The sequence below is a fragment of the Mytilus edulis genome, chromosome 6 (genome assembly GCF_963676685.1).
Source record: "Mytilus edulis chromosome 6, xbMytEdul2.2, whole genome shotgun sequence".
Taxonomy (NCBI): domain Eukaryota; kingdom Metazoa; phylum Mollusca; class Bivalvia; order Mytilida; family Mytilidae; genus Mytilus; species Mytilus edulis.
Genome location: NC_092349.1, coordinates 48782880 through 48806805, shown reverse-complemented (window position 1 = coordinate 48806805; position 23926 = coordinate 48782880). Strand labels below are relative to the sequence as shown.

At 31.5% G+C, this 23926-nt stretch overlaps 1 protein-coding gene across 3 annotated transcripts in view; it reads right to left on the bottom strand.

Annotated features, from left to right (window-relative positions):
* Positions 1-3500: 3500 nt before the first annotated feature.
* The window catches only part of LOC139529112 (sodium- and chloride-dependent GABA transporter ine-like), a 48775-nt gene continuing 28349 nt past the window's right edge, over positions 3501-23926 (bottom strand). For 2 of the 3 annotated variants that reach the window (XM_071325390.1, XM_071325391.1), the window contains exons 7-14: positions 20394-20497; positions 13500-13624; positions 13044-13156; positions 11061-11201; positions 8988-9087; positions 8334-8434; positions 7637-7807; positions 3501-7153 (exon numbers count right to left, since the gene is read on the bottom strand). In XM_071325390.1, the coding sequence (XP_071181491.1) occupies positions 6980-7153; positions 7637-7807; positions 8334-8434; positions 8988-9087; positions 11061-11201; positions 13044-13156; positions 13500-13624; positions 20394-20497 (1029 nt within the window). In that variant the 3' untranslated portion in view covers positions 3501-6979. Of the gene's footprint in view, positions 7154-7636; positions 7808-8333; positions 8435-8987; positions 9088-10108; positions 10177-11060; positions 11202-13043; positions 13157-13499; positions 13625-20393; positions 20498-23926 lie in introns of all 3 variants that reach the window. The other variant, XM_071325392.1, reaches the window with a different exon arrangement.

The window sequence follows — 23926 nt, the reverse complement described above, 5'->3', positions numbered from 1 at the left end:
ATTTGGCCCAGTAGTTTCAGAGGAGAAGATTTTTGTAAAAGTTAACGACGACGGACGACGACGACGGACGACGGACGACGGACGCCAAGTGATGAGAAAAGCTCACTTGGCCCTTCGGGCCAGGTGAGCTAAAAATTGACTATAAATGGCAATAACTCCTTAAGGGGTCAACTGACCATTTTGGTCATGTTGACTTTTTTGTAGATCTTAATTTGTTGAACATTATTGCAGTTTACAGTTTATCTCTATCTATAATAATATTCAAGAAAATAACCAAAAACGGCAAAATTTCCTTAAAATTACCAATTCAGGGGCAGCAACTGAACAACAGGTGGTCTGATTCAACTGAAAATTTCAGGGCAGATAGACAAATTAACCCCATGTCAGGTTTGCTCTAAATGCTTTGGTTTCAGAGATATAAGCCAAAATCTACATTTTACCCCTACGTTCTATGTTTAGCCATGGCGGCCATCTTGGTTGGTTGACCGGGTCACTGGACACATTTTTCAAATAAAATACCCCAATGATGATTGTAGCCAAGTTTGGTTAAATTTGGCCCAGTAGTTTCAGAGGAGAAGATTTTTGTTAAAGTTAACGACGACGACGGACGATGGATGACCGACGCCAAGTGATGAGAAAAGCTCACATGGGGGTAAACTTGTATCAAGTCAAGATCTATCTGCCCTGAAATTTTCAGATGAATCCGACAACCGGATGTTGAATTGCTGTCCCCGAATTGGTAATTTTAGGGTAATTTTGCCAATTTTGGTTATTATCTTGAATATTATAGATAGAGATAAACTGTAAACAGCAATAATGTTCAGCAAAGTTGACCCCTTAATGAGTTATTGCCCTTTATAGTCATTTTTTACCAATTTTTTGTAAATTTTTGTAATCTTTTACAAAAATCTTCTCTGAAACTACTTGGTCAAATTTAACTAAATTGAACTACAATCATTATTAGGGTATCTAGTTAAAAAAAATGTGAGCAGTGACCCAGCCAACCAATCAAGATGGCCGCCATGGCTAAAAATAGAACAAAGGGGTAAAATGTAGACTCTGAAACCAAAGCATTTAGAGCAAATCTGACAAGGGGTTTAATTATTTATCAAGTCAATATCTATCTGCCCTGAAATTTTCAGATGAATCAGACAACTGGTTGTTGGGTTGCTGCCCCCAAATTGGTAATCTTTAAAGAAATTTTTCAGTGTTTGGTTATTATCTTGAATATTGTTATAGATAAACTGTAAACAGCAATAATGTTCAGCAAAGTAAGATCTACAAATAAGTCAACATGACCAAAATGGTCAGGTAACCCCTGAAGGAGTTATTGCCCTTTATAGTCAATTTTTAACAATTTTCATTAATTTTGTAAATTTTTGTAAATTTTTACTAAATATTTTCCCCTGTATCTAAAGTGCTAAGTTTATTATAGATAGAGAAAATTGTAAGCAGCATGAATTTTCAGTCTAGTAAGATCTACAAACACAATTTTGTCATGAACTCATCTGTGTCCGACCAAGGTGAGCAACACAGGCTCTTAAGAGCCTCTAGTTTATGTATGTTGACTTCTTTGTAGATATTACTTCTGCTCAACACTTATGATTTTTACAATTTTGTTCCATCATATATAGTTTAAGCAAATCAGTCAAGGACATTTACTCCTATCAGATCAACTGGAGCTTGTCCATGTTTACTCATTCTTACAGTTATTTTTTTTCTATCATTTCAAGTTATCAAGATTCAAAAACTGTGAAAAAATGGAAATTAGAGACCCTAAAGAGCCTGTGTCGACAACATTGGTCTATGTGCATATTCAACAAAGGATATCCTCCAACACTCTAGATGACAATAGAATTCATGAGTCATCCAGAGTATCAAATCTGAGAAGCTTACATGTAGTTATTGTCCTTGAAATGAAGGTTTTACTAGTATACCATTTTTTGAATGTAAACTTTAAACTAAAAGAGCTAGGTTAACAGATAGAGGAAGTGTATGAGGTCTCAATATAATCACCAAATCTGTTTAGAGTTACCACCCCTGAACTATCTATTTTGACTGATTTTGCAAATTTTGGGTAGTTATCTTGAATATAAGGTTAAAAATAATCAACACAAGTTCTATCTACCCTGAAAATTTCAGAAAAATCTGTGATTCTGTTTAGAAATTATTAAATATCATTTATTTTTACAATTTTTAAAAACAGGTTTTTGTTGTTATTTTGAATATTTAAGGAGCTAGGCTTGAAGTGACATCTACAAAAATGATAAAATTTATTCTGAAAATTTCAAACTGTATATCCAGTTTCTAGTATTGCCCTTGAAATGTTGATTCTAATTCTTGTTAGTGTAACTTTTAACTCTTATCTCAACAAGACCAATGCAGTGTCTTGATCTGCATTGGTGAAAAATAAAACTATAGTCTTAGTCTTAGATACATGATTTTTATAACTTGTTAACTTGAGGGATAGATATATACCCTGCCTTGTCCTTTGTCTGTGTTTTCGTTTGATGTGTGAAGTCTTTTTCACTGAATTTTATAGTTTGTTCTTATGTTGTGCTGTTACACCGCTGTCCCAGGTTAGGGGGATGGTTCAGCACTCAAATCAGTTTTACCCCACCATATTCTTTATGTCAAAGTATACTTCAGTGGTTGTCCTTGGTTCATGTCCGTCATATTTGTTTTTCAGAAAAAAAATTACCGGTAGGCCATTACTTTTTTTAATTGAATTTATTCATATTTTTATGTCATGTCCTTTTATAGCCAACAATACAGTAAGAGTTTTTCTAATTGTAGAAGGCTCTTTTGCTGCTTTAAATTGCTTACATCCACTCCTTTTGAACTTTGTTGGTCTCATTGGCAATTATTACCACATACATCTCCTTATTTTTATGTAGACAAATTTTAAGTAGCTTCACAGCAGATTAAAATAAATGGGGATGATGCCCCTGCTTGCATATCATTTAATGTTATAAAGGGACAAAGGGACATAAGTGAAGAACGGTAAAAGTGATGCTTCATTTGTAAAGGAGGGGGGGGGGGGGTGTGGATAAAAATAACTTATACACTACAACTTAACATAATCGAGAGCAGGTAAGGTTCAGATGTGAGATACTGGCTCAGTTGAGCCTCTTGTTCACATTGCCAATGTAAATCTCAGAGGAAATTTAAGGCAAATTTAGAACTCCAAAAGAGGCTTCTATTCAAACTGATCTAAAAACAAAATGACAACAAACACTTTAAATAATTTATACATTTATTACAATAATTACTATGAAGTGGTCTTTTAATTTAACTTAAGCTGCCAAAGTTTTATATTATTTTGAAGGATCAACCCTGGTTATTTAATATAAAATTTATAATTTAAATAAAAACATACAAAGTGATATTAGTGAAATGAATTAATTACATATCAAAATGTTCATCTGATACTACTGTGAATTCATTTATTTTCGTGTGTATCAATTTCATTGGATTGAGGAAAACTTTTTTTTTTCTTTTTTTTTAAACTTTCGTTTTTGTGGATTTCATGGTTGTCCACTTACTGCATACACAACCTATAGAAAATGTGCAATTTGTTGAATATTTCAATTTTGTGGTTCACCTTTCACACAAAACTCACAAAAATTGGTATACAACTAGTAATAATGACTCCACAGTATAACAATCAATTGTAAAACAAAAGATGACAAATATCAGTGTCTTTTAAACAGGTATATCATGTTAAGGAGGGGTATTTGCGAAAAATACCAGTTGAGAGAATGTTAAATTTCACGAGCCGTAAGGCAAGGGAAATTCATTCTCAAGACTGGTATTTTTTGGCAAATACCCCTCAAGAACATGCTATATCTGTTTAATTACACCGAATGTTAATGTTCAAAAACACATTGATGATCGTGACGTTACAAGCGTCCAGTCGGATAGAGTATTTTTAGGCAAATACCACGGCAGAGAGTGTAAAATAGACATATCCTTTTGGCAAATACCCCGGCGGCGTAAAAAAATGAATGATATTCATTTGATAATAGTAAATTGGTGAAAAATACACTGGCCATCAACTAATCAAAATCCAGGATTCTTACATAAGGTGTAATTAGGCTAGCAAAACCCCTTAAATGGAGAAAGTGGTTCCTTGAATGTTTTTTTGAAAGGATTAACAGGTAAACTTTAAACTGAAGTTTTCCTACTAGATGCATTAAGTTTGCAGAAATGTAAGGTCTAATCATATTTTTTTCACTAAATTACGTGGAACTTTCAAATTTCTTCCCTTATAAATAAATTTGCACATAAGCTGACAAACATAAGCCTAGGCTATATATAAAATCAAACTCTCAGATCACAATATCATACATGTATTGCCAGGGGCTGATCTATACTTAGTACGATGAAGAACAACAAAAAAATATCACTGTTTTCCCCTTGTAAGTAAAACAGAAATATAAAAGTAATGCAATAATACTATGGAAGTTAATTGTATTGCAGATTAAAATTTGTTTTTTGAGTACTTATTTTCTTGGATATTGAAGGTAATTTCTCAGAAAAGGCTGAATAAAATAATTTTAGAATTACCAAAGCAATGATTCAAAATATGAGACATGTTACCTTCCTGTGAAAAATAACAAAGTGATCAAAACACCTTTTTCCTCTTACTGCTTAATGATAATAGAATTATGATGATTTTTTTATGCTTCAACATCCAGTGGCAAATATTACATGCATTTCAGGATGAAAACATGTTAATTTGACAAGAATATGAAGCCTACTTTGTACTAGAATGATATACTGAGTCATATTTATAAGATGCTAAATCATGACATTTATGACTTGATATTACCATGCAGAAAATAATATTTATGACTTGATATCATGATGTATGAAATAACACTGATGACTTATATTCATGTAGGAAATAAAAATTTTGACTTGATATCTCCATGTATAATAAAACATTTAAGACTTGATATCACAATGTATGAAATAGTATTCTGTGTAGAAAATAACATTTTTCGCTTGAAATCTCCATTGAAAAAGCATTTTTGACTTGACATCACCATGTACAATAAAACATTTATGACTTGATATATTTATGTAGAAAATAATATTTAATTTATGACTTGATATCTATGTAGGAAATAAAACTTAATTTAAGACTTGATATCTAAGAGTAAATAATATTTAATTTATGACTTGATATCTCCATGAAGAAAATCATATTCATAACTTGATATAACCATGTAGGAAATATCACTTTTTGACTTGATATAACCATGTAGGAAATATCACTTTTTGACTTAATATAACCATGTAGGAAATATCACTTTTTGACTTGATATAACCATGTAGGAAATATCACTTTTTGACTTGATATAATCATGTAGGAAATATCACTTTTTGACTTGATATAACCATGTAGGAAATATCACTTTTTGACTTGATATAACCATGTAGGAAATATCTCTTTTTGACTTGATTTTACCATGTAGAAAATAAAATATTTACGACTTGATATCACCATGAAGAAATAACATTTATAACTTGATATGATCATGTTAAAAATATTGACCTGACATATTTTTCTTTAAAAATGGGTAATTTTTCACCATAATAAATGTATAAAAATTATTCCTACTCAATATATTTACATAAAAATCAATTGTAGAACTGACAGAGAGAATTCTTCTGTTCAAATACAAACAGAGAATAATATGTGGAAAATGAAACAAAAATCGCAATATTATGCTTTGTAGAATATAACATTTCAAAAACACAATTTTTTTTTTAGCACTATCTGAGATAATCTACTGAACAATTCAGATCTAAATAAATATTCAAAATCTAACATAAAATTATAATAATCTCAACTTTTTATATAAATAAAGTGTTTATATCAAAACAACTTCAGACACAGCCATTATCTAAAATATACAGTGGCACCGTCTTAAATAGACATCTGCAAATAGATTTAACCCTAAGAATATCCCTTGAGCTTACAAAAATTGAATAACTTAAAATTTTCAAAATATATATGGTTCAAAAAGGCTATCTTTGCCTGACCACTTAAAAAATGTCTACTGTAAGCAAACCTGCCATAAAATACATTATAAACGGCAATTACAAAGGTAATGGCTCTCTTGTAGAAAACTCCAACTATGAAAACTTTAGGAGCAAGCATGATTACTTTTTCACATCTTGTCCAGTCTTATTCAAATATTGTATAAACAAACACAGGTATGTTTAAAATTATAAAATGCTACTGACCAGCAGTGACCAATAGGTGTACTTAGCTTTTTCAAAATTACAATTAGTTTAAAGCAACAAAATTAATTATCTGATTTAAGATTAAACCTCACAAAATATGAAAGTTATATTGTAGTTTTTTTTTTTTTTTTTTAATATAAAAAAGGTTAAAAATTTAGTTTAAAATCACAAAAATTTGGTTCCAAAGAGAAAATAAATGACTCCATGGGTATGTTGATAGAAAAAGGTTGGGCATCATGATATCTTAAAAGCTACAAAATTTACTACAGAAATCTTATGTTAAATCCAATTTAAGCAATAGCCCAAGAATGAAATAAATGCAATTAAGCACACAGAAATACAATATAAATATACAGACATATCGTACCCTCCTGTCCGATTATGTAAACTGAAAAATCTTTTCCAGACGTTTAAGCACTGATCTGCTGGAAAATCTTCATTTTTCGTCTCTGCTTCCATAATGCATATAATTTAATTTCTCTTTTCAAATTTCTACTTACAATAAAATTAATAAAAAAACAATTCAAATGATTTTTAAATTAACACAATCTTTTTTCTTGCCTACAATAATGTATAATGTAAAGCAAGTTCTCTTTTTGAAATAACTACTTTAGAATAAAACTGTCATATGAATTCTAAACACACATGACCTTAGCCAACTGTCAAATGAATTTTAAATACACATGAACTTAGCCAGTAGGTCAAACAATACTCTCTTCCATCACATAGGAGTATTTATATCATTTTTCTCCATGCTATCTACGTCCCCCTTAAATATGTACTTGTCGGTGACACCATTCTGTATGGGAACATCTCCATTTCCATTTGCATGTAGCGGTGGGTATTGTCCATCGCTGTCGTCTGGTAAAGTTGATTTCATCGAACTTTTAAACTTCTGTGAAAAGTAAATAACAAAAAAATCAGAAGTTAGAAAAAGCGTGAAAATACAATCACAACAAATACAATGTTGTTAGAATAAGAATGTGTTTTTCTCTGATCAGCAAAATTATTTCTTCCATGAACCACCCGCATCCTTCGCCCCCTTTTCTTTATTAAATTAAATGAAATTGAGAATGGAAATGGGGAATGTGTCAAAGAGACAACAACCCGACCAAATAAAAAACAACAGCAGAAGGTCACCAACAGGTCTTCAATGTAGCGAGAAATTCCCGCAACAATGTATCCATAGGGCACTGATGCCCCTGCTTATTAATATCACCATATTCAGAAATTTTTTAATTTACAAAGGGACATAAAATGAGAATGAACATATGATGTACAGACAGATGAGGGTAAAAAATTGTTCCCCCTTCCTGCTATGGCGGAGGTATAACATTGTTCTACAGTATAATTCTATTCTGTTTTAAACTTGACATACCGCCAACAAGGTGTCTCCTTTAGCATAATAGACGGAGTGCACCATACCAGCAGGCACACATATGATAGACATGATAGCTAAAGACCATCCAAGTGCAGCAGCCCACGGAGGATACTCATAACCGTCCATCTTGAAAGGTTGGTACTGGATCATACTGAACAACCATATACCCTGGCAAATATATCATTAAAAATATGAGCAACAAATAAAAAAGACTTAGGACTTTAGTTTCATTCTCTTGTAACATAAATTTTCAACATATTTAAAAGCTACAATCAATATAAATAACTTATAAAGGGTTTAACAATTTACCATACTACAACTTGTTTTTTTTTTTTTCAATCAGTGCGTACATTGAAGATAAAGAGACCAAGACAAAAATTATCACAACTTTGGATTTTTGCTTGAATTTGCAAGAATGATTTCCTCTGCAAAATATCAATTTATTTTTGTGGTACCAGTTTTTGTGGATTGATGATTTTTTTTTATTAGATTTTGTGGTTTTTCAAAATTTTGTATGCAAACCAATTGAAAATGCACTTTATTGAACTTTTGAATTCATGGTATGTCCTTACCCATGAACATAAGTATCAAACGAGTCACCCACTGTACCTTTCTAAATGTAAAAGACATCACACAAATAGAGAGAAAACATTCTACAGTATTTAGATATTCCAATGGCTGTCAGTATACTTACAAATATAAAGATAGGTGATATGAAGTACCAACATACAATGAAGAAAATATTAGGTTGTTGGCCATTCATTTCTTCCACATTTCTAGCAAGACGTCTAGCTCCTAAAATGTACAATTTATAACATTCATGAAATGCACATTTATCTCTCATTCTGAAGAGTTGTCACGAATTTTTTGGTTACTAGAAGATGCCAGCATAATTGCGGTACAAACGAACAAGTGTTGAAACAAAGATATTTTGCGGGTAATACATTGACCGAACATGCATGAAAGTGTATAAGACACGGACCAATTACAAAACACTTCATTTGTACGTCATGTCTTTGTATGGTTTCAGAGGAGTTGCAGCTCAATGAAGTCAGTCTCTTCCTCACGTAGTATAGAAGTCACATAATATGAAAATAGAGATTCCCTCCCCCCCCCCAGGTAATAATTTATAATAATCATATCATCTTTTAAGACAAAAAAAAATCCTGGTTCTCAGAACATTTTTTTTCAATCAATAATATAATTTATTTAAATTGTAAATATATAATTGTAAATATATAATTTAAAAGTCTGTGGTTTGACAAAGCTTATGATCAAACTAATAACCTTAAACACTTGTGCCAAGAACACTTAATCTATCACCATAGAAAAAAGACTGTATACTTACCATAGAACCAAGTTATAGCTATAACCTCAAAGAAAGCCAGATACATCAATGACACAGCGGCTGCATAATGGTCTATCAATGAGAAGAAATATATACCTCCCTGAAATAAAAGAAATTCAGTAATCAAAACATATCTAAGGCTGTTATCAACTCAAGATATTTCTCCACTCGAGACAGTTAAATTTTAATATTTAAAGCGTGAGGCTTGCCGAGCTTTTTAAATAATTAAAATTTAACTGTCGAGAGTGGAGATATATCGTAATACATGAGATATAGTGGTGGAATCTGTTTTTTTAATGATTTTTATCCTTACTTTTCAGAGGTACAAGGAAAGATGTGTACTTTTGATGTGATGTAATCAGACATGGTCGTCTTTTTCCATTTTTCTCACACTGGTCAAGAATTGTGAAAATAGCACAAAAATTAGAGAAATTTAGCTCTCCCTTTTCAGGTCCTATATATCCTTGGCTTTTATAATTATTGGTTTTGAATGCATCTAATTATATATGTTAATAGTATTATTTCCATTTGCTATAATTAATATTTGTGATAGTTTTATACAGATGAGAAATTTTCCTCTTGAAGTTATTTGAGCCAGTCTATTCATGAGTAAAGCTTATATGGAAGCTCCAAAAAAAATTTAAATGAATTTTAGCCGTATAAATTAGGAGATATAACTACAACTAAGTACAAAGGAAGATAACTCCAATTTTAAATATTACCTAAAACAAGAACATCTGACACTAAATTTTTTTAAATACACTAGATTCATGCACATGCATAGTTTCTGTAATTTTGCATGGTTATATATATCCACAGCATTTTGTAAATTAAGAATCTGAGTATATATTTCAATTTGAAATTTTAATAGGTAGGATATATATGTTTTGGACTGATAAAATATAGAAATCAAGCCAGCCACACACAGGTTTTGTTTGCATGAATGCATTCTTTACCCAAGTGAAAAACAAAGATCATTCTTTACCTGAGTAACATTAGGAAGTCCACACAGGAATGATACAGAGCAGTCAATGATGACTAGGAATTCTTTACCTGAGTAACATTAGGAAGTCCACACAGGAATGATACAGAGCAGACAATGATGACTAGGAATTCTTTACCTGAGTAACATTAGGAAGTCCACACAGGAATGATACAGAGCACACAATGATGACTAGAAATTCTTTACCTGAGTAACATTAGGAAGTCCACACAGGAATGATACAGAGCAGACAATGATGACTAGAAATTCTTTACCTGAGTAACATTAGGAAGTCCACACAGGAATGATACAGAGCAGACAATGATGACTAGAAATTCTTTACCTGAGTAATATTAGGAAGTCCACACAGGAATGATACAGAGCAGACAATGATGACTAGGAATTCTTTACCTGAGTAACATTAGGAAGTCCACACAGGAATGATACAGAGCAGACAATGATGACTAGAAACTCTTTACCTGAGTAACATTAGGTAGTCCACACAGGAATGATACAGAGCAGACAATGATGACTAGGAATTCTTTACCTGAGTAATATTAGGAAGTCCACACAGGAATGATACAGAGCAGACAATGATGACTAGAAATTCTTTACCTGAGTAACATTAGGAAGTCCACACAGGAATGATACAGAGCAGACGATTATGACTAGAATTTCTTTACCTGAGTAACATTAGGAAGTCCACACAGGAATGATACAGAGCAGACAATGATGACTAGAAATTCTTTACCTGAGTAACATTAGGAAGTCCACACAGGAATGATACAGAGCAGACAATGATGACTAGGAATTCTTTACCTGAGTAACATTAGGAAGTCCACACAGGAATGATACAGAGCAGACAATGATGACTAGGAATTCTTTACCTGAGTAACATTAGGAAGTTTACACAGGAACGATACAGAGCTGACTATTATGACTTGGAATTCTTTACCTGAGTAACATTAGGAAGTCCACACAGGAATGATACAGAGCAGACAATGATGACTAGGAATTCTTTACCTGAGTAACATTAGGAAGTTTACACAGGAACGATACAGAGCTGACTATTATGACTAGGAATTCTTTACCTGAGTAACATTAGGAAGTCCACACAGGAATGATACAGAGCAGACAATGATGACTAGAAATTCTTTACGCTTCAGATACTTCTTCACATAATATCCAAAATGGTCATAAATTGTTGTCACTATCACTTCTGTTGAACAAAACTACAAAAGAATAAAAGATATTTAAGAAACCAGCCTACATGAGATATTATTTGGTTAAAGTTTTAATTGGTCAATAAGTCATGAGCGTCCTGGATGTACCAGAATATTTGACTCTTAGAGAAATAGACCACTTTCATGTTTACCCGTCACCAGAAAAAAATCGTCAATTATATGCGCCTTTATGACGTCATTTACCAGGGATTATCTGTATCCCTCAGGGATGATTCCACTATATAGTTTAGGGCCGCTCAGCGGCCCTTAAATACGTCAGCGGCCCCAAAAAAATGTACATGAAAATGAATTCCCAATTCAGGAAAATAAAATAAAAATTGATATTTCCTGAAAAATTTCTGTTACCGATTAAGGCAACTATAATTTTTCATAGTTTGTTGTCAAAATGTTTTAAAATCCGGATAAGAATGCTGTTTACGATCGCATTTTATTAACAACGATTTAATTATGTCAAAAAACATGTGGCAAACAATTTTAGCAGCCGAATTTAATTGATTAATTTGTTATGGGAGTATTCGATCTTGTAAAAGCAGATCGCCCAGCAGGTTGATAAAAATGGGTGTCAAAGCAGACCTCGGCAGAGAGCAAATTCAAATTTTGATATAACATTGATGGATCAAGTTTAATGGGCGCCAAACTCGTAAAAGCAGATCGCCCAGCAGAGCCGGTTATATAATATGATGAAAACTTGTTTGTAAAAAAATTATTTCCTCAAAAGACAAAAGTTTGATCGTTTTTTTGAAAATAATGATGATGATAGACCATTCATGAAATACGATGTCATCATTATGGAACTATTTCAAAAGTTTTGAAGATGATCCAAATAATTTTAAAGAACACTCGTTCAATGCTTTAAATATCTTATCAATTAAGTATATGAACTTTTGTAATTACTTTTCTGAATTCGACAATTGACCAGTTCAATTTGAAATCCATTTGAATCAAGGTAAATTTATAGAGATAAGATATAGAGACCTGCTGTTGAAAAAATACCAGATGAATGATTTTTTTCAGTGGTTTATGTCAGCTGAAGTATATGTTTTTGTAATAGGCCTAGGTAACTATAGCTAAGATGATAGACTAGTGCATCATGTTCAATGAATGAATGATATTCATGTAATAACAGAATTATTCAAAATGTTACAACTTACATGAACATCAGTGTACAGGTTTAACTTAATAATATACATTTTCCATTTTTACAGGAAAATAATGTTATTTCGTCTTAGATTTTATGCTTAAAAAATTTCCAATTAGAATAAAAATTCCCAATTTGATGTTCAAGGGACTGATTTGAAAACACCTGGAATCATCCCTGTCCCTGCACTAGAAACGTTCATCAAGCGTCTTAGTGATCGTCATTCTGCAGGATAAACTAGAAATTGTATTTATTCTGTAAATACTTGATTACAATTCCCTTATGACAGCAGTGCAGAAAGACCAAATATGAAAATTCAATTTGCCGAATAATTTGTGCAATGTAGCTTTATAGTTTTCCAAACACTCGCTCAACATTAGAACGGAAGTGACGATGCCCCATAACCCACGAATGATGTTCACTAAAATCAAAGTTTTTGACAGAAATGCATCGAACTACAAAGTTGTCTTATGATACAAGGAAAATTAAGGTCTTTTTAGTACATAAGTAATATTCAATTACCCTTTTTTTCAACTATTAAATTGTTCCTCACAAATCAAAACAATCAAAATAATCTGTTTTAATCAACAGAAAACATAAAAAGTCATGGAATACTATGGTATGTAAACAATGAATAAAATGTAAGTAGTAAACTTAAATGGGCCAGGAAAGTTGCAATTACATCTGCTTACCTGACTGTCAATTCCTAGTAAAATCAACATGAAGAAGAAAGCAAAAGCAAACACAGGTGATCCTGGCATGGTACTGAAGGCCTCTGGGTATATGATGAAGACCAATCCAGGACCTGTAAATAATTTATTTTGATGAATAAGTGTGTCTTTCATAATCTGCAAATTCTTAAAAAAATAAAGCTTTTTTTAAAACAAAATATATGTCAAGTATGTCACAAATACGAAATAGAAACCCTATCTTTTTAATAAACAAAAATTTCATAATTTCATGTGTGTTTAATTTTTCACTTTTTCTGAGGGATATTAACGTAGATTTAACCTGAACAAATTTCTGGAGATATGCCAGATTAGTCTCTCCTTTGAACATTTTATAAATATCATATATATATATATATAGACAGATTTGGATTAATGGAGTCAAACTCATCATATAAACCTGTATTCTATAAAACTTGCCTTGGCTAATGACATCTTCAACTTCTTTACCCTGATTATGGGCCAAAAATCCCAAAGTGGCAAAAATGGCAAATCCTGCCAAAATGCAAGTGACAGCATCAACTGCTGCTATAGTCAACACGTCCCTGAAAAGAATAAAAAAAAGATTGACAATGCATTTTATATAATTATTCATTTATAAAAATCATGCATTATCTCTATAAAAAATATATATACTATTAAAGCGGTTTATGTTTTAGTGAAGGTTACATTTTCCAAATTTCAAAAGTCTAACCTATTTGCAAGGCTTGTTATTCTTTAACAATAGAAGCAGCAAATTTTATAAATTTTATACCAATAGTTGCAGATCCATTTGAACAATATTTTGGTAACAAGTACAATCTTTTTGACAGAGTAGGCACACAGTAGTCCCTAGTCTGTGCATATAATTTTATAAAGAAACAGATTTGAATAAAGAATGTTGAAACACATAGACACCAAGGTCAAATAAATGTTTATAACTAACAAAGGGGTATAACAACCATCTAATAGACCACACTCATGGCCAGGGGGTTGCTGAAAACCTTCTCCCCACTCATGGCCAGGGGGTTGCTGAAAACCTCCCCTCTCTTCACCAGTATTATTCATGGTAACCCAAAATAGCATGGCTTATCAAAAGACCTTAAAGTCACTGAACCATCAAAAATAGGTCAAGAGCAACAAACTTTACACCATATCTTTTTACTAACTTTGGTTTATATCATGCATATACCACCTCTTCTTCTGAAATATTCAAAAGGTTTTTACAAATAGTAACTATTGCCATCCAATAAGCATTTATAAGTTTCACCTTCATCACCAGTCTCTGCACCATTGAAATAGGTCTAGAGGAACAAACTTCAGGAAAAGACAAACAGCCCACAAAACACAGCATAGAAAAACTAAAGACCCTCACATGACTGCTTATAATCTTCCATGATAAAAGACCCTAACATGACTGCTTATAATCTTCCATGATAAAAGACCCTCACATGACTGCTTATAATCATGCATGATAATAATCTATTGTAAGTAATTGTTAAAAACATCTCTAAAACTCAGTCTCATATTCTACTCGGAAATGAAATGTATGAAATCTTAAGCAACAATAGCAACTCAAGTAAGGCTAGGATATTTTCAATTACCAATCTTATAATGAAACATTTGAACATTGCCAAAATTCTGAGCCGATGCATGTATGTTACTTTTACAGCAGGTCTTTTCTTACTACTTCTTCCTAAACACTGAAAAGTCAATAAGGATAAATAGATCTTTGTTCAAGTCAAAGGAGCATCACTGAGAGGGCTAGACATCAATGATTGTGGGATAGCTGGCAAAACTGAGATGAATAGAGTGACTAGACAAAAATGATGCCCAAAAATGCATGCATGAAAAGAGAACTATTATTTGTGATGTTTTCAAGATTCCAAGAGACACCATGTTCCACACGTTGGACAGACTGACAAAGGTACTTAACAAATGCCACCTACATATTGTCACGGCGGCATAAAATTTAAATTTATTATTTGTCAAATTACATAAGTCCTTATGTTAAAATTAACCAATTTAATTGCAAGGTCTAATAAGTTACAAATCTTTTGTCTAGCCTCCCACAGTGTTAGCCACAAGCAAAAGAATTTAACAACCTTGACTATATTATTGAAACGTCTATACATTCCTTTTCGTGACATTTTTAAACTTACTGCACTTCGAAGTGTAAGAACTGTTAATAATTTTACCGTTAAATTTCACACTTGAATAATATATATTACATGTAATTATGTAACAAAATAAAACATTGCTCAAATGGCATGAAGCTAACAAAAGACTTAAATAATTCTATCAAATTAAAAAAAAAAAAAAGGTCCTCACCGAATTTTATAACTTTGCTTCAGTGAACAAAAATTTAACTCCCACATGTTCACGGACAGTTAAACTCAGTTATGCACTTTAAGTTTAAAAGCATACCTTATGAACTTGTGAAAATTGTCCATCAAGATAGAATTAGTTTATTCTTTTAATAATCTTATTTGATCAATGTTACCGCATCTCTTCACCATTTTGATTTTGAGTTGAATAATCTTTTGGAGGATTTTTTTTTCAAATGCAATGAATTTTGTGCTATCCATATTCATTGGTTATTTAAAATTTATAAAAAGTCATAAATTCTTCTTAAAAATGTTCAAGTCTAATTTTAATTCAAAGCACATGTAGGCGGACAATTCTTTTTTACAGAGATCTAAAAGTGCAATGGAATTGTCGATCTACCTACACAAAACGTGAAATTTTGTTTGTTTTTTAGCGATAAGAAATTTATAGTTATATAATCTCCTATTTGAATTTGTATGCTCCAAAACATGCAATTATTAAAAAAAGTTCTTTAATCCCTCACACAAATGACAAAGGCTCTTTAATTTTCTTCTTGACTACTTACACAACTGAGTTTTTAATCTTTATTTTTTATTACAGAAATGCTATAACTGCCAAAAAGTCAACCATAAAGCAACTTAATTTTTGTTTAAGCTGTTTTATATCATTCAAACTTTTATATTCATTCTTTGAGGAGTGATAAAAAGAAGAGCCAAACTTGAAGTAAAATAATTCTTTAAACCAGCATTTTTAACTATTTACATCTATGCTGAAGTGGTCAATAATGCACCCAGTACAGGCCTGGCTATGATGAAAATTTTGAGTATTAAGAATTCAAATGATCAAAAACACTGGATTTGGTGTTTTGAGAATATTGTAAAATATTGTACTCTTGAATACCAATAAAGTTTAATGACCGAGATCCCTGATATCCACTCTTTACTAAATAACTAACAGGGCCCTGCTCACTGTGCTTAAACGGCTGTGGGTAACTTAAGTTACCCACAGCCCAAGATGGAGCCGCCTTGCGTCGGTTAGATACTTTTCTTTTATAGAATAACAATACCACGAATGCATCAATTAAACAACTGAATTTAAAAGTTGTATTAATCGTTTAGGGAAACCCCTAAACTGGAAAGGTGATTAAATTCTACAAAATAAACGATCACAGCACGATTTTAAAAAACACTTAGGCTGTCCGTAACTTCAAAACAACTTGTCCGTAACTTTTTTCATCATACCAATAGAGATGTCCGTAACTTTCAAAGAATCGACATACGCGGATGTAATGTTTAAACTGATGACAGAGATTGCATCGAATAAATATTCACAAAACGAAGTAGATGTCTAGTATGATATAATTCATTGTATCGATGGAAGACAAAATTGGGAAAAATATGAAAAAAATCACGATAAATCCGCAAAACTCAGGTCTCATTTTTTTTTTTTTTTTTTTTTTTTTTTAATTTCATTTTGTATAACGTCGGGGTACCCAAATCGCCTAGTTCGGAGGGTTGTTTCCGATCATAGCAGATAAACTGTTGAAACATCATTGTTCGTTTTTATTTTTGAACAAGTAGACTACACAAGTATTTTTTACACATACATGTAGCATGTATACACTTACTGATTTTTTTGCCAGCAACGACAAGGGTAGCGTGAATCCGGGATTTTGGAGGGGAACCCAAATTGCCCAGGCATGCAGTGGATAGACTATGCGAGACTTAAGTGCACAAACTTTTCCCGTCTTTTTGAAAAAGCCAAAAACACTTTTCTCTCATCCCCACAAAAACAAATCCCATCAGCATTGACAGTAAAATAAAAGAGGTGTCAATCTGGACACACTGGGACGTAGGCACGGTGATATTGCGGCACCCTGGCCAAGATTTACAGTAAATGGGAAAACTTAAAAAAGGACATTTTGTATAAATGAATAAACCTAGTTTTACAGCTAGCTGCATATTTCATTTGTATGCAAGTTGCATTAACTCTCATTAAACTGAATAAAACTAAAAGACACAATAGGTAAAAGTCAGTGACAATAAAAGGAAAAGAGCAGTCAACATAGTGTAACAATTCGACATAGATATAAATAACTACGTAGGACAACAGGGTAATTTGATAGTCTAACAACCCCTGATAACATACAAAGAGAGAAAAAAAACATACTAGGAAACATATTAAAAAAATCATAACACTATAACTAACTTGTGGGATGTATAAATACCGAGCCGAATCAAAGAGTATTCATCAAAATACACATAGAAAGGAACAGAGGTGAAGGTAAACCGCAAACATATAATTAAACTCAAAACATTAAAGAGTATGGAAAAGCCTTGGTCTGACAAGCGAAAAACGTCGATAAGACGCACATCAGTAAATAAAAGTTCAAACCATAACCAGGATGGAGTACCACAAACCCCACATAAAACTTCTGTGGTGTAAGTATGATGCGTTAATAAAATCACATTTGGTGGTGAATGAGTAGTATAAACGGCCGCAAAGGTTACAAATATGATGTCAATTGTCTTCTAATTGTTGAAATTATAATTCTTAAAGTTTTAAATCAAAAGTTACCCACATCTAAAAATAAAGTTACGGACAGTCTGCTTAGTTTCGATCAAAAAGTTACGGACATCTTATGCATTTTTTAAAGTTGACCTTGCACTTTAGTGAACTCTATATTAACAAATTTATGGTAATTGTTAGTCATTTCTTTATTCAATAATCCTATAAATATTTACATTCTGCATGAAAAACGTCGCAAAAGGTACATTTTGTATGAATTAAATATCAACGAGTTTAGAGTCCGCCATCTTGGGCTGTGGGTAACTTAAGTTACCCACAGCCGTTTAAGCACAGTGCTGCTGGAGAATGAAGCCTACTATGAAGTTGAAGTACAATATGAACCCTAGAAAATAAAGAAAAACTATATTTTGAATTTAACAGGGAATCTTTACTAACAGACAGTGACTGACACACAAAAAAAGAAATACACTGAATATGAAGGAAAAATTACACAATGGAATTTAAAATAACAAAATCTTCTATGACACTTCACTGAAACAAGAGTGCACACGCTGAAATGTCTCGCCTTCTTTATTAATCATTGATATTATGTTGATAGTCCTAAGTATAAAGCTTTATTACAACTGTCACATAAACTAAACATTTACCAAGATAACTAAATAAAGACCAATGAACCATGAGAATGAGGTCAAGGTCAGATGAACCATGCCAGGCAGATATACAGCTAACAATGCTTCCATACAACAATTATAGTTGACCTATTACTTATAAACACAAAAACTTAACACTGATCAATGAACCGTGAAAAGGAGGTCAAGGTCAAATAAAACCTGCGCCACTGACATATAGATCATAAAATATTTCTATACACCAAATATAGTTGACCTATGGCTTATAGTATTAGATAAAGAGACCAAAACTCAAAAACTTAACTTTGACCACTGAACCATGAAAATGAGGTCAAGGTCAGATGACATTTGCCCGCTAGACATGTACACCTTACAATCATTCCATACAACAAATATAGTAGACCTATTGAAAAAAAGTACGAGAAAAACAGACCAAAACACAAAAACTTAACTATAACCACTGAACCATGAAAATGAGGTCAAGGTCAGATGACACCTGCCAGTTGGACATGTACACCTTACAGTCCTTCCATACACCGAATATACCAGCCCTATTGCTTATAGTATCTGAGATATGGACTTGACCACCAAAACTTAACCTTGTTCACTGATCCATGAAATGAGGTCGAGGTCAAGTGAAAACTGTCTGATGGGCATGAGGACCTTGCAAGGTACGCACATACCAAATATATTTATCTTATTACTTATAATAAGAGAGAATTCAACATTACAAAAAATCTGAACTTTTTTTTCAAGTGGTCACTGAACCATGAAAATGAGGTCAAGGAAATTTGACATGTGACTGACGGAAACTTCGTAACATGAAGCATCTATATACAAAGTATGAAGCATCCAGGTCTTCCACCTTCTAAAATATAAAGCTTTTAAGAACTTAGCTAACGCCGCCGCCGGATCACTATCCCTATGTCGAGCTTTCTGCAACAAAAGTTGCAGGCTCGACAAAAATGGTAAAAAAAAAGAGTGGATGAAGAGAGATTATAGAAATTACAGAAGAAGTGAAAGTGTAGTGTAAGACTAGGGAGGGTAGGAGAGATAAAGTGACTATGAAAAGGATAGAAGAGGAAGGAGACATGATTTTTCTATCAGTTATTTCTGGCAAAGTTTAATTAAAAAATTGTTAAAAAGAAAATTTCTGGGAAAAACAATGGGGATCAGCTGGATTTTTTTTTTATCCAGTCTCTGACTATGGAACAATAGATGTTAGCATTTATTCACAAAGATCAGGGAAAGTTGGTGTCTGACAAATAAGACATGGAATAACCATTACTTGCCATATAATATAAAATTTATTTTAACAAGATATAAAAACAGGTAGAACTTTAATACTCGTTAAGCATTACTATCCTGTATTATGCCAAGCACAAATAAAATGTATATCCATGGCAATGTATGATTTTTTTCTCTTTATACTGCAATGTTCAATTCTTTAGAAGACGATAAAAACAAACGAATTTGTAAAATTTTTAAATGAATCATAGACATAATAATCTAACAAATATCATAAAAAAAATTACATGGAAATTTTTAAATCAAATCACAAAAGAATTTTCTGCAGATAAAGATCTTGTTTACATATATCCTGGAATATATGAACAAGTACAACTTTGATTTTTTGAATCACTCATCATGAATATCTAAGCAGACAATTTTATTAGTTCCAGATGAAATTGATGACCATGGACTCATCTAAGCTAGTTCCACAAATGTGTGTATCTCTTTTATCATGATTGATTGCAGTATAATTGGTGGTACATAACAAAGGTTTATTAATTGATGTAAATCTAATGACAAACATGACAATCCGGGCACAAAGTCAACCCAGACTTACTTCAAGATATTATTGTTGAATTTATTATAACTTGACATAGTAATAATACCACCGAACGCTATTCCCAGAGAATTGAAGGTCTGTGCCGCAGCATACACCCAAACCTGAAGATAATAAAACAATAATAGATATTTGTCTCAAGTCTGTCAATCGTAATTTAGTCTGTAATGTCAGCACAATAATTATCTATTTCAATTTTGACAAAATCTCTGTCTAGAGTTATTTCCCCTAAAAAAAGATCACTGTTACCCAGCCTTGTAAGAGCAATTGATAAGAAACATAAATTTCTGATTATACCTATTTGTATTGAATTAACACTATGAAAACTGAAGTTGAAAACAAAACCAGTTCAAGCATAATGGTTTACCATATGTTATAATATCAAAAAGTAAATTGACCCAATGCTCCTAAAATTGCTCCTACACTGACTGGGAACCAGTCATCTTCTCTTTAATATGATTCACACTTTTCTCTTTAATATGATTCACAAACAGTTTTGATTCAAAATAATATCAAAAAAATCTTGTCATAGTCTGTCAATTTTAAGTTATGAACACTTATAACAGTCCAGTGTCCGTCAACTATACTTTGTTTAACAGTTTATTGTCAAAACTGTAAATGCAGGAATCATGCTTGGTCTTCAGAACACCATCTGATGACTCTAGTTTATTATCTATGATCTAAGAATTCAGAATCTGTCCAAATTGTCAGGTGTCTGTCATCCAAAGATAACAAAGGTCTCCTTAAGTCACTCAAAAATTTTTGCTCATAAAAGTACAATATTTTCCCTTCTCCATATACCTTATTGTCACAATAGTCAAAGGTTTTGAAGTCAGTTGTCCATAGTTACTCAGTTATATTCTAATTCATTGTTCGTTCTTAAATCTACTGTATGTTCAACTATACTAAGAAAATTATTCTTCATGAAAATCTACATGTAGATAAGTTATAAAAGCAATATGATATTTTTTTTTAAAGCTGCCCATAAAACAGTCAGTTGAACTTTTTGTATTGACATAAAATGATTTCCTATAAATATAATCCTGTATCAAAAAGGCAGCAGAAAGATTTTGTGCAATTTTAAGTAAAAAAATATAGAAAACTCGACAAAATTACAATGAAGTACAATTTTTTTGTTTTCGCATAAATTTTGATGAAAAATTAAACTTTTCAGAGACTGCTGAACATACAGTACTGCAAATACTGTGTATTCATTATTATTTGTGGGATACCAATTTTAATGGATTTTGTAGGTACAGGTGAATGATGAATCTAAATGTTCAAAGAATGACACATTTTCTATAATGCATGTTTTGGCAAAACCACCAAAACAAATATTGACAAAAATGCAAGTTTTCCTCAATCCACGAAAAAATTGGCAACCACAAAATAATAAATGAATCCACAGTACCTGAAAATCATTAAAAAATAACAATATTCAAACAGATTAACAAAATATTAATTACCAAACTGTTTGAAATAATTCGATTTTTTTTAACCTGGGGCCAAGTAAATTTGTATAGAAAACTTTCTGAACATGATTCCATGAATGCTCTATTGTAAATAAAAAAAATTACATTTAATAATCTGTCGATCAAGTTGCTTTCAAAAATATTCCTTTTTAGACTTTTTTTTACTTTAAACATGTTTTTTCCACTTTTTCTACATAAGGTTTTGTCACTAAGTCAGTTCTCCACTGGTTAAAATGCAGTTATTACATCCAATTTCCTTGCTACTTCCTGGTCTGCCGATGTGTTGGCACGAAAAAAAAGCAACAATGGCTAAATGATTTTTTTTAAATGGAACTAAATTAAAAATTGTCAGAAAAAAACCCATCAAATGTGGAATAAATATCAACTAAAAGAATTGACTTGTCCCATAATATTATACATTGTACCCAGGGAAGGCAAGGCACTTAACCTCCTATAAATGAAATTTTGGCAACCTGTTTACATTTTAAACATGAAAAAAAAATGACACCCGCTGAAAATTGGAAAACATTCCCTTTGAGTTGCAGAAACTCTTGGAATAAACCAAGGGCTCCAAGAAATCTGTATTGTTCACCTGGAAAACAACATAATGATTAAATCTGTGAAATAATTACTTTGGAAGTTCATTCATTCATTTTTTTTATTTTATCCTACTACTTTTAATAGTGGCAAGTCATGTTAAAGTTCTGATGAATAATCAAATTCATTTAAAATAATGTTTCTGGATGATGATGAATGCCAAGTGAAAACCGAAGACCGCATAGGTCCAAAATAATAAAAGAAATAATTAAAAAAAACTTTAAATTAAAAGACAAAAATCCAAGATTAATAATTGACAATTCTGTTAATGATGGGTTCAAATCATATATACTGAATTTAAAATGAGAGTTCTAATTAATGAATTAATAAAATGTTACAAAACAGTATGTCTATTTGTAGTTTTAATTAAAATTTTGTTCAACTACATTAAATTTTACTATTTAATAAATCCAATTGCCTTTTTCTACCATGTTTTATTAATGAATCCTTGCATAAGTCTATTTCACATAAATTAACATTTCTTTAAATTTAGAATTACAATCTTGAATTTTTAGTATCTCACAAAATTTTTGATCTATTTCTCAAACTGAAAACTAATTGGAACAGAAATAATTATAAACTCCCAGATATAACTTACTTTACGTTCCTAATTGATAGGAACTCACACATTTATTTTCATATCTGAAACTGATAGAAGTGTAACTCAAAAGCAAACACAATTTTATAGATTTGTTTTAAACATAATTTTATTATTAGGGGCCAGTTGTTTTCTTCATACCACATTTTTCAATATCAAACAAACAAATGGAAATGTTTTTTCAACAGCTTCTCATGAAATTTAACTAATAGAATTTTCAGCTTTTTTTATACATATGTAAAGTATTTACAAAATGACAAAAAAAAATAACTATCCTTTTAATATAAATTCCAACGTCAAAGAATGAAATTTTGTAGTCTCAGAATTGTTTCTAATGCTGCCTTATTTTTCTTAAGATTAAAACAAGCTCTGATCCAAATTAAATTAATAATGTCATGTCTTGAATCCTGAAATTGACTCTAAAATTATATGTTCATACAAGATATAGATTAAGTGCTTGATTGCCGAAATAGGGAGCTACAGTTAAATGATATTATTAATCTATTTGCTTAAAATTAATTAATAATTTCTAGCTTTTAATTACAAGTTTATTGGAAGCAAAAAAGGCAAAAATTCTTATCATATGCATGCAATTACTGCAAATATATGGAATAACAGTGCTGGTTATAAATGCATTTTTTTGTTGGACAGGTTAATTATATTTCCAAGAACTTGCAAGTAAAAATTTCCAATTTTTTTCTTGGAAAATGTGTAGTTTGTTTATTACTTTATATGCATTGGTATTGTGAGGGTAAGCCCATTTATCTATTGAAAATGTATATAAGATAAAAATCTTGCCTTTTATTTGATAACTATATTATGAAAAAGTTGCCTAAAATTAGCCTGTTGAGTTAATCGTAAAAATA